Below are 12,254 nucleotides of genomic sequence, written 5' to 3'. Positions count from 1 at the left end.
CTCCTGACACCTTGCACATCAGCATCAGCAGCAGATACAGGCAGGGTGAATATACATTTGGAATGATATATGCTGGTGTTGCGTGCCTCCCCAGGTGATTATGCACACAGCAACACTTCAGCCTCAACACCACCGACCCCCGGGGCTGTGTTTGTCTTTAAACATTTACTCTCACAGGACTAATGCTCGCGGGCGCCGGGTCCTTCGCGCCGAGACACAAAGGCGACACCAGGAATTCAAACACGGGAGTTCAAACACAGATCAGTGCAGCGACTGACAGATTTCTCAGACCTCTCATGTATTTATGTTTCACATTTGAGGCCCCCTTCGTGAAAAATATGCAAGCGGCCGCATGCGACACGCTGCGCTTTATTTGGGCTGTTTTGTCTGCAGCCTCAAGCCGCACCATAATATTATCATCATGACAGCTTTTATGACTCATTTGAGAATGGTCATGACATCGTCGGACGCTAACATCCTCTCCTCTCTCCCCGCAGCCGTCCTAAATATGGACAACGCTGTCGTCGATCTGGAGACCCTGCAAGCGTTGTATGAGAACGTGAGTATGAAAAGGCCTCATGGCTGCTCTCGAAGCTATAACATGTTGTTTTTATTTAGAAGGCAAGATGAGTGAAACGGTGGTTTCGATCAATCCAGAGCAGTAAACGTTTCCGCACTCACCCGCCAGAGCAGAATACATAAACACACAAAGTTGAGCAACAAACCCACACACTGACACAGCAAAGACAACCTTTTTTTCAGCTTTTATTTTGAAGCCGTCGCTTGCGGCAAACAGAAAGACACGGTTGCACATTTCACACTGTCTACACAAATAACAAGGCTGTTATTTTATGACAGAATGGAACCCATGGATGCACTCACACTAGGCCAGAGGTGTCCAATTTTTTTCCATCGAGGGCCGCGTACAGGCTGCCACTTGGATTAAACACGCGGACACCAATCCAATATGCAAAGCAGTTAAACATATCCAGTGGTACCTCGGTTTTGCAATTAATCTGATTCAAAGGGTCAGACGAAAACTGAAATGCACAAAAAAACGAAGCAATTTATTCCATAGTAAACCATGTCAATCCAAATAATCCATTCCAAACACCCCAAAATATGAGCAAAAAATACATTTTATGAAGAATAAGCCTAATTTAACACGCAGAAAACTGCAAAATAATTACAAATAATGAATGGCAAAGAGGGCGAGGAGCGGAAAGGGAGGAGGGGAGGGAACGCAATCTTCACACTTTCTCGAATTCAATGGTGTTTCTCACCTTATCAAATTTCTTTGGCCCCATGACAGGTTGTTTAGCAGTCAAAAAACTGCATGGAGAGTTAGTCACCAATGAGCAGGGTGCTTTGTTTGAGCACTCAAAGTTTGGGGAAAAGAATTTGTGGAAATCCTGAATGATATGAAAATTGGAGTGTTTGAAAACAGTACAGTATTAAGAATAAACAAGCTACATATCAGCTTTGTTTTGATTTGTTGCATCAATCCGTGCTTCGGACCTTTTACTTGTGCCATCACTGCACGATCGCTGCCATTTTCCTGGCATTTTTCCAGTCGCTGTGATTATGTCTTCTGTGAAAGGGGGCGGCTATCATTAATTACTGGCAAGAGGAGCGATTGTCTTAATTAAATCAGTGGTTTTCAAATGGGAGTACTAATATTGCGTGGGGTACTTGAAGGCACCCCAGAGGGCAATGGGGATTTTTAAATATTGATATTTACCGTGAGGGAAATAAGTTTACTTCCTTCCAACGATATGAACAGTGCAAAATGTTTGCCATTTGTTTAGATAGATAAATAGATACTTTATTACTCACAAAGAGAAATGATTATTTATATAAATTGTAGTAATAATGATGTGTTTATTGTTACATATATTAATAATAAATACATTACTAATTATTATTTTGACTGCAAGAGATGGAATGTAAAAAGAAGTCCAGTAAAAACAAAATTTAATTAAGTTTATACATTAAATTGTATTTGCATTTAATCTTTGTTATTATCCCAAAAGAGGTCATTTTAAGTTCATAATTATTTTATGTGTGCAAAGCTTTGTTTGTAGTCATTTCTTCATTTAGAATTTGTTATTTTATCTATTTTTATTTCCAAATATTTCAAACACTGCAGAAGAGCACCAGTTTTTGTGATTTGCATCTTTTTATTTTTCAAATTATTTTCTCTGTTTAGGGGGTGATAATATTCCACAGGGGGTATTTCACTTAAAAAAAAAAAAAAAAGAAGCTGATTTATTTATTTATTATTTTATTACACACACACACACACACACACACACACACACACTTTGACTTTTGGATTATTTTGAGTCTTTGTGTTTTATTACTATTATGATATGTCGGTTATCCTTACGAACCTGCGAGGAGCAACCGCTTTGCAGCCGTTCTTGTGCACGCGCGTGGAATCGTGCCAAGCTCGGTTCGTTGGGACGAGTGGGAGTATGCCCTAAGCAGGCATCGATCAGCTGTTAGCGTCACTTTGTTGTGCAATCATCCCTCAAAAGCAAAAAACGGAATGTTTCTGAGCGGTTTAGGTGGGGAGAAAATCAATTTGATTACGCTGATGTTTTTCAGAAAGGGCACGTGGCTTGTTTTTTTTCCACTTGACGCCCCACCACTGTGAAGGGCTTTTTCTCTGCAGAGGTGCAGTTTCCTGCCTCACTGTAAAGGGTGAACTAAAGGACATGGGCATTAGGTACCAAAGGAAACCAGCGAGCCGCAAACTGTGTGATGTTTGGAGTCGCTCCTTGTGTCGGCTGGTCCGAAGCGAGGACCGATGATTTTTCATGGCAAACTTGTTTTTGTTTCGCTGGATTCAATCGACTCCGCTTTTGTTCTCTCCCTTTGAAATGGTGTTTGAAAAGGACACTTGCAGCCCATGCATTGTGCACTCATAATATTTGCATAAAAGGCTGTCATCACCAAGTTTCAATGCTTTTGACAATAAAGAGCTCCTTGTGTTCGAGGAGGAGGACCCACGCAAAGTCACGCCAGTAAATATCAGTCTAAAAATGAGCATGTCTTGCATGCGGCGCAGTTAGACGATGGTGTGAAAATTGCTTTTTGAGGAGAACAATCGGGGTCAGAAGTTTACATGCACTCATCATGGGCATGAATTTTGTCGATTTAATTCTTATTTATTTTAAGCGTTCTGTTTCCTGGGTGAAACGATGATGGGCTCAGTCGCTGGGTGAGGTTTGAGGAGATGAACGATCCAGGTGCCTGAGATATGTTGGCTCATAACAAGCCTTGTTCCCATGATAAACATGTATCCTCAGTTTTGAGACATTAATGATGAATTTCTACTGTTCTTTTTCCTGTGTGGAATGATTGTAACTTGTACAACTTTGATGATTTTTAGAACTGGGTGCACATGTTGGAATTTATTTAGAATTTATTTTAATTTGCACCTGTTCAAAATTATACAAAAAGACTCAAATATATAAATACATCATCCTATAATAAATGATTGTCACTCAATCATGGGCACATAAAACTACTATAAAACAAAACTATACACACTCATTCACACCTGCTTCATGATTCAAACCCGTATCTCCTGACTGTGAGCCAGATGTGCTAATCGCCGAGCCATTGGATCAACCGATGCTCAACAACAATGGGAGCACCAATAGGAACAAGAGTGAAAATCCTAGATTTCAACCTATTCAATGGGCTCCTTGGGGGTTCCTTAAGGCCTTGGATGCTGTGGGGCTCTGTAGTATTGTGTAGACATCAGGGGCAGTGCCTCTGGATCGGCAGACCGTAGTGGTGGTACCCCTTTTTAAGAATGGGGACCAGAGGGTGTGTGGATCCCACTCCTCAGTCTTCCTGGTAAGGCCTAATCAGGGGTTCAAGAGAGGAGGGTCCGCCGGATAGTTGAACCTCAGATTCAGGAGAAGCCAGTCGACATATGTTTTGTGGACTTGGAGAATGCATTTGACCGTGTTCCTCGCAGAATCCTGTGGGGAGCACTCCGGGAGTGTGGGGCACCACACCATCTATTTTGGGCAGTTCGCTCCCTGTATGACCAGTGTCGGAGCTTGGTCTGCATTGCCGGCAATAAGTCGGACTCCTTTCCATTGAGGGTCGAACCCGATTCCAATTCCGTTCATCATCTTATGGACAGAATTTCTAGGCACAGCCAGGTCATTGAGGGGATCTACTACTGAAGCTGCTGCCCCCGCAACCCGACCCCAGATAAGCGTAAGAAGATGAATGGATGGAAATGTAAACCTGTGCACACAATTTTTGTTTGAAAAATCATTGAAGATATACAGTACTTGTAGAATCTTTCCACCCTGGAAAAGGATTGCGTCAGATGTATTACTAGTGGCACAACATTAATTGACTTCATTGTGTATGAAAACTTCTGACACAGTAACTGTACAGTATCTTGCCAGTGTCGGTCGTGGGAACAAGTCCTCAGCTCGGCAAGGCTCTGTATGAACCACCGTGTCACAAGCGAGGGGGATCAGTCGTCGTCTCTAACCTTTTCAGCGTTCACCCCACGACTTCCAGCCCTCTCGCACTCTCCTTCTCTCCCCCCCCACCCCCCACCACCCAACCGCCTCAGGCTGTGTTATTGAGTGGAGGAGCCAAATTGTTTCCCTTTTGTATTGCGAGACTCCATCCTGTCTGTGGGTCTCCAGACCCCTAAACCACAGTTGGCAGCACAGTCAGCCTGTCTTGAGGAATGCGAGGGGGCTTCTAATGGTTACGCCCTCGCTCGCTGTTTGCAGAGAGGCACTTTCCTCGCCTCACTCACACAGAAACATGCTTGCAAACAAACTGGCGCTATGCACATTTTGTATTTGAGAGATTTGCCTTTTTTTTTTCTTCTTCTTCTTTTTGCAGCCATAGAGTCTCTCAGTCTGTGGATTATAGCCACTCCTGTGCTTTGAACAATAAGCCATTAAAGGGGTCGCAGTGATAGTGGGACAAGCACTCCCTCCCGCGCAAAATCACAAGCCATAATCTGGGCCCAGACTGGCTGTCTGAAGTTCAGACTGCTGACGGTAGCCAAAGTCATAGAGGTCAGTCATGACCACGGCTCCACTTATACGATCTTTTAATGATCACCTCTTTTTCCTCCCCCCTTGCTTCTGCTGTCTTTATGTTTATTACATTATACAGCGTCTCATTTGGAAAGTATTCTTTGCACTTCAGTGCACAAAGGCTCCCATAAAGGGAAAATTGAGTGACATAAATAGAGAATTAGCCATAGCCGGCTCCCTTTGCCCAGAACTCGAAACGGGGATAATGAATACCACTTGGCCGACAACTGCTAAAACTCTGGCATCACAAAATATCATCCTACATTCCTTTGCATTTGATATTCCACATGGGAACGTATTTCCCATGCTAACAAGCGCTGCAACATGCCCTTGCAATTCAGAGATCACACGCTAATGCCTACTTGTCCCCAATTACACCAAACACTGCTGGGCCGCGCCGCTGCCCTTTGAAAAGGATCTGCTTTGTGTTAAATATATTTACACTTGAAAACGTCTCGAGAAAAGGGGCGAAGGAGAGTTTGGACTCGTCCACAGAAGGCAGCGGTGTGCAGAATACTAATTGGGCACTCGCTTCGTTTGATGCCCGTGTTTGATGCCATTCAGAGGATCCGTGCAGAGGTCGGACTGCTAGGGGTGGGGGGATCCTCCGGACAAGTGGAGAAACTGGGTTTACATTTGCTCGTCTTTGTCAGAAACCTCAACTATTGCACTTTTTTACAGTGTGGCAGACCTTCAATGTTATAACTTGGACTCGAGTCACAATTTTGCTGACTTTGGACTCGACTTGACAATATCATCAAAGACTTGCAACTCAACTTGGACTTTGACATCAATGACTCGGGACTTGATTCAGACTTCAGTCGGACGACTTGAACAGCCTATTTCATTTGAATACTTGTTTGCAATAAATTGCTAATTTATTGTCTCACCCTCATTTCTTCCCTTTGCATTTTGAAGCTCTACTTAGAACCTCCTTAAGAGCCAACTGTGCAAAATGTAAATTCTTGCAATTTTTCAACTGGTCTTGATTTGATTTTGATCAAGACTTTTTTTTTATTTTAGTGTATCATTTAATTTTTAAGTGATCCAATTTCCCCTAGTGTGTCTGAAAATGTAATTTTTTAAAGCAGCGACGTGCAGGAACTTACATAATCTACCTTAACTTTGTTTTGATCACATTACCAGTTGAATTAAGCCTATTTTTTGTGGAGCAGAGGGCCCAAAGTGATGAGTTGGACAGCATCAGGAAACACATGAAGTCTGCTGCAGATAAGGAGGACACAAAGCCGCTGGACAAGCCTGAGCAGTAAGTCACCCTAACTGGCTACTTCAGAGTCCTGGTGCTGAATATGAACATCCCTTGTCATCTCCACATTAGGTTTCTGTTCCAGTTATCTGAAATCCCCAGCTTCTCCGAGCGGGTCTTCTGCATCCTCTTCCAGTCAACTTTCCATGAATGCATCACCTCAATCATCCGAAAAATGGAGATTCTTCAAAGAACATGCAAGGTGAGCTACCAGGCTTTGACATTTTTGAACAGCACCATCATCCCTGACTTGTTTGTGTGTGTGTGGTGTGCCTGTGTGTCAGACTCTTCAGAGTGGCAAGTGTGTATTGCAGGTTCTGGGATTGGTGCTGGCTTTTGGGAACTTCATGAATGGAGGAAATCGCACTCGCGGGCAGGCCGATGGCTTCTCCTTGGACATTCTGCCCAAACTGAAGGACGTTAAGAGCAGTGTGAGTGTTCACAGGTGGTTCTAATGTCAAGTTTTTGTAGTACAGTTTTAACATCCAATGTTAAAAGGTGCAGTCAAAGAATTAGGCAAAAATATTCCCACAAAAATCAAACAAAACTGTCATCGTGTGATATGTCGACAATATAGTGAGACTTCAGCTCGGGGACCATCTGAAGGATTAGGTCAGTTAGTGTGTTTTGCTTTTTCTTTTGTGCCGCTACCACACACACCTACCATTGATGGCAAACCATCAAACCAGAAGTACCATGGAAACGTAGGAAAACGTTTGGTTGCTCAGTAAATGAGCAGTATAATTATTGTTCGTAAACTAATTATAACAATCGGATGCTAGATGCTAAATAGCTTGCAGCTTCAAGCATGACGGCTAAGGTCTCACACGAAAATGACCAGTTGCCATAAAAAGCTGTTTCATGTTCCCTCTCAGTTATCAGCCTGTCAGGTGAGTTTATTTTAGTTTTATTTAGTTCAGTTATCCATCCATCCATCTTCTATGCTGCTTATCCTCACTAGGGTTGCGGGGGTATGCAGGAGCCTATTAGTTCAGTTATTTAGTTATTTTTTGTTGTGCGTTTAACTGTTTTAGGTTCGAATTTGACATGGTTCTTAAACCTGTACATTTCAATTTCAATAGGAAAATTATGGCTCAAAAACTTAAAATCATGACTGAGGTCATTAAATCTTGTGAGACTTCATTCAGCTCAGTTAGCTTCTTCTTTCTTTGGATTTCTGTGTGATGCCACCACAGAAGGCTACAAGGGATGACAACGAGGAAAAATGTCACGATCGGAGGTGGAGAAAGTCAGTGTTTTGCTAGTCTGAAGTAAGCCTCACGTCTTTAATCCCAAGTCTCAAGTCAAGATGTGCAAATCCAAGTCAAGTCACAAGGCAGGTCGACAGGTCTCAAGTTCGAAGTCATAGGCTTGAAATGTTTGAGTCCTTGCAAGCCATAAGCACTGTTCAATGTTTACCAAATAAAATACCATGACCTCGTGATTTTAATATGCAAATGAAATTTCACTCATCCTGGTGTCACTGCCACTCTCCAGCAGTCTGGCGCTCACAGAAATATAAGCCGCACCCTTGTTGCTTGTTCTTAAACCTGATTGGACGTTAATTCCCACAGGCAGATTCTGTGGGAAAATTTTGTGTCTTGCTGGAAATGACATATTAACGGTCATATTAGTAGAAAACTTTGAATGGAGACACATTTTACTCAACACACTCACTGAAGAAGCATTTTCAAGTCAGCAGTCTAAAGTCTGAGTCATGTCCTGAGTCACTGATGTCAAACTCCCAGTCGAGTTGCAAGTCTTTAATTATATTGTCAAGTCGGGTTCAAAGCAAGTCCTTGATGATATTGTCAAATCGAGTCCAAATTCATCAAAATTGTGACTGGATTTGAGGCGAACTGAAGTCCAAGTCGCCTGACTCTAGTTCACAGCTCTGGTATTGATAACCAAAACCAGAAATGGAATTTATTAGGATGTAGGAAATGCTCACCAACTTCCTCACTAAATGAGCAATGCACTTAGCATGAACAAGCTAATTATACCAATCAAACGCTAATGTAGATACTGTAGAATATAGCTGAAAGATAACGGCTAATGGCTCTAAAAAAATAAAAATGTGTGTGTGTGTGTGTATGTATGTATATACAGTATATATATAAGTATATAAGTATACTTATTTTAGTTTTATCCAGTTGTATTTTTGAACTGGACTGGGGTCAGGGGGGTGCTTATGAGGCGCAGCGTTTACTGTTCCTCTCAATATCACAGTGGTCTCAGTCTGCCCTTGGCACTGCCATATAAGGCCATGATGCTCCAGTATGTGTTCTTGTGGAGGTGGACCCAGCCTTGCATCCATAAAGAACATCCAACTCTGAATTATGACAGTCGACCCGGCGTGTTGTTACATTGTTGCCCTAATGTCATGATTTATCCCCCCCACCCCACCCCGCTCGCCTCCACTCTCTAAGGCTGCTGTTTCCATTTCTATATGCCCATGCTCTAATTGAAACATCCTGCTCCATGATGACTGAAAAAAAGATCTTTATTTGGATTAATAAATAAAGGGATTTATTTATTTAGCTCTTTTTCCTTTCTTTCAGGATAACTCCCAGAGTCTTTTGTCCTACATCGTTGCTTACTATCTGAGGCACTTTGATGAGGTATGTTTTCATTTCTGTTTATTTGAATATTTTCAATCTGAGTTCCCTCAGAAATCCTTCCAGAGCCCTCTTTTCATCTCCCCTCTTGCCAGAGGATACAATGACTTATCCTTTATCAAATTATTTATTTTCCTTCTCCGTATATACGGCAGACTGAAATCTCTCTCCTCCTCTGACTGGCTTGTAATGTTCTGTCTGTGTTTCACTCTTCATCTCCCGGTCTGGGTTCATTCAAAGCGGTCGTCTGCTCCCTGGCACGGCATCTAACGAGGCTCCGGTGTAAATAATTAGTTTCTCCAGATGAGATGAACTTGGGCTGAGCGCTGCCTTGCCAAAATCAACCTGCATGACATGCCTGTAGCGCTCATAATGGCCTTGGAGCGACGTTGATGGAGGGGATTGTGGTGGGGGTTTTTTCTTTGGGTGCACTGAGCTAAATGCTCCTAATGTGTTGTAAAATCAAACATATCTTCTCAGGCTTGTTTGGATTGTTGATAAGTACACAAGAGTCACTTAAGACATTTAATCTTGCACCGTGTCCGTAATGTATACAAGAGGGGCCTTCACTCAGTTGCGTGCGTTTGTACTGCAGAACGCTGGAAGAGAGACCTGCTCTTACCCTCTACCCGAGCCACACGACCTTTTCCAGGCCTCCCAGATGAAGTTTGATGACTTTCACAAAGACCTGCGTAAGCTGAAGAAAGACCTGACAGGTAAGGTCGTCCAACTCAGTCCTCTACACGGCCAGATGAGGTCTTATTTGTTGATGGGCAACGTGTGAGGAAACATGTGGAGCCATGAATAATGCACGAAGACTTTGACATAGCTTCTCGCGTGGAAACGGAAACTCATTTTCTCTACATGGTGGCGTTCGGATTGGTGGAGGAGGTGTGCGTCAACTACGAACTAACATCTGGTTGTTGTCCAGACGGCAAGCAGAAACAGATGTGAGGAGACCCCCGCTGGATTGAGCAGAACTTCTCTCCTCGTGAAATTCAATGTTTAGTGGAGGTGATTATTCTCATGATAAATGAGTAGAATATGAGATGATTTTGTTCATCATGTCCAGCTTCAAAGCACATGGTGGCCAGCCCCTGCAGAACACCCCACATTTTTTTGCTTAATTAGGGCACACATTTTTAAAGTGACCCTAAAAATAACTGATACTACCTGGGGCTAGCAAAGAACCACTGACCTACAACTTAGAGGAAAACTGCACTTTTTTGGGGGAATTTTTGCCCATCATCCTCAATCCTTATGTGAAACATGAACGCACAATTATGTCTCTTTTTCTGTGCGTTGAAAGAGAGAAAAACAGTTGGCATGAAACAGCAAACAATGCACGTTATGCGACACACCTAAAACCTCCAATGTTTTATTGTTGTATATACTGTACATCCTGTGACCATGCAGTAACAGGCACATTTATCATACCATGGAATACTTGACAGTATTTTGATCATTTTCAACATTACCGGGACTTCTTTCCTGGGTGCATTGATTTCACAGAGCCCATGGATAGGAACTAACGCTGCTTCTGCCAACAACAGCTGCATAGAAAGCACGTGTCTGTTTGCAACCACTAATCGTGGCAGACTTTGCGAGAGCCGCCGACTACTTTAGGACAAATGAGGATCCAGAACCTTATCTTTTTGAGCCTGAATATACGGAGGATGAGCGACAGGTTTTAGAAGCTGAGCCCACAAGAAGAGAAAGTGGAGCATCGGAGCTCATCGGGGATGGAGGATGGTGGGTGGTGAACGCGTCATCACGTGAACAGCACAGCGCTTAATTAACAGGAAGAAAGGAGAGAGAAAGACGTGGTGGTGGTCATCGTTCTATGTGCATCACAAATACGTTTTTATGTGTATTTTAAAGTGTTGGCAGTGCTTACGAGTAATGAGTGTGATATATTTCATTTGATTTTGAAAAAATGTTTTTGTCATGTTTTCAGATAAATATTGATGCTGAACTTCTCCAGATGATGTTGTAGTGTGGAGGTTTGGAGTTGTTTCGAGACAATGTATTTGGATCTACAGTGTAAACTGGGTTTCTTGCTTGCGTAATAATGGTATTCATCCCCAATTCTGTAATGCCACAAATAGTTTTATTGCGTTTTTTTGGACATTATTGATGGTTTGTACAATTGTGAAGTGATAGTGGCGGTATAAAGAGATGGATGCAATTTCACTCTGATGCATCTAGCAATGTGTGCGACCATTCTAGGCTGTGATCTGCCCTTAGCCCTAAGCCCTAAGGGTCTAAGTCACTGGGATAGGCTCCAGCGCCCCACAATGCTCTAAAGTATGAACTGTATAGGAAATAGATGGATTGCAAGAAGATCAAAAGTGAAATAAACAGGAAAGTAATGATCTGCGTCAAATCTGCGTCAGCCTCTATGCCCAAGAAAAAAATGATCATCTAATATCAGTAACTATGGCAGCACCCACAGAGGCACATCAAAAGACTGCACAAATGAAACAAAATAGGTCAGGTGGGATGGGTTCCGGCCTTGATTTTTCATTTTCATGTTGATGATCTCATCACAAACAAACCAACAGTGTGAAACTGCACACTGTGTATCGCTGTGACGTACCACATATAGCCGTTGATGTATTATGATTTTTAGAGTTTTGGCTCGGCAACAGCATCTCTCATCGCTCATTTTTGTCACAATTTTAACATATTCCATAATCAGACACATGGAAAATCACTGAAGTGAAATGACTGCCATCCTATGAAGAGAACAGGAAGCAAGTGTGCTGGTTGGCTCATGCTTTGACAGGGAAACAAATGAATGAGGCTGTTAGAGAAATTCTCATTTCTACTTCTCAAAGCCCTGAGCAGCACTTTTCCAAACACTGATGTGACAGCAGGTAGTAAAAAATGTGTTTTTCTGCAAACATATATGTGCACACGTGTGTGTTTGTCCTCCATGCGTCCCTATTGACAAGTCCCCAAGCATGCTCCGGTCTCTGGGATTGTTAAACCTCTTTTCTGCTAAACAAATCAGTTTGACGGCATATATTGTTTTTCCAACGTCGTAATGATTCTTTATTTGAAAGTCATGAAGATTGAATTGCTCACACGGGAGCTGCACCCCTGTCCGCGATGTCCTCCCGCTGTGGCGGCATCGCAAACTGGCCGTGCATAAATACGTCATCACTTGCTCTACCTGCAGAGCTCTTCGTTACCTAGCGGAGTCTGCAGAGTGCTCTAACAGACTTCCGATAAGTAGAGAGGGGCTAAAAATGTCCTGCGAAAGTAGCATCG

At 42.7% G+C, this 12,254-nt stretch overlaps 1 protein-coding gene across 2 annotated transcripts in view; it reads left to right on the top strand.

Moving 5' to 3' along the window:
- The window catches only part of fmn2a (formin 2a), a 47,548-nt gene that overhangs the window by 21,952 nt on the left and 13,342 nt on the right, over positions 1–12,254 (top strand). Inside the window, exons 7-13 of one of the 2 annotated variants that reach the window (XR_008573732.1) lie at positions 498–559; positions 6,269–6,360; positions 6,433–6,562; positions 6,645–6,791; positions 8,922–8,981; positions 9,574–9,694; positions 9,910–9,992. Coding sequence is in view for 1 of the 2 variants with exons in the window: in XM_054799382.1 (XP_054655357.1) it covers positions 498–559; positions 6,269–6,360; positions 6,433–6,562; positions 6,645–6,791; positions 8,922–8,981; positions 9,574–9,694 (612 nt within the window). In the remaining variant the exon portion in view is untranslated. The remainder of the gene's footprint in view (positions 1–497; positions 560–6,268; positions 6,361–6,432; positions 6,563–6,644; positions 6,792–8,921; positions 8,982–9,573; positions 9,695–9,909; positions 9,993–12,254) is intronic. The other variant, XM_054799382.1, reaches the window with a different exon arrangement.

The sequence above is a fragment of the Dunckerocampus dactyliophorus genome, chromosome 14 (genome assembly GCF_027744805.1).
Source record: "Dunckerocampus dactyliophorus isolate RoL2022-P2 chromosome 14, RoL_Ddac_1.1, whole genome shotgun sequence".
In the NCBI taxonomy this organism is placed as follows: domain Eukaryota; kingdom Metazoa; phylum Chordata; class Actinopteri; order Syngnathiformes; family Syngnathidae; genus Dunckerocampus; species Dunckerocampus dactyliophorus.
This window is presented reverse-complemented; position numbering and strand designations above follow the sequence as displayed.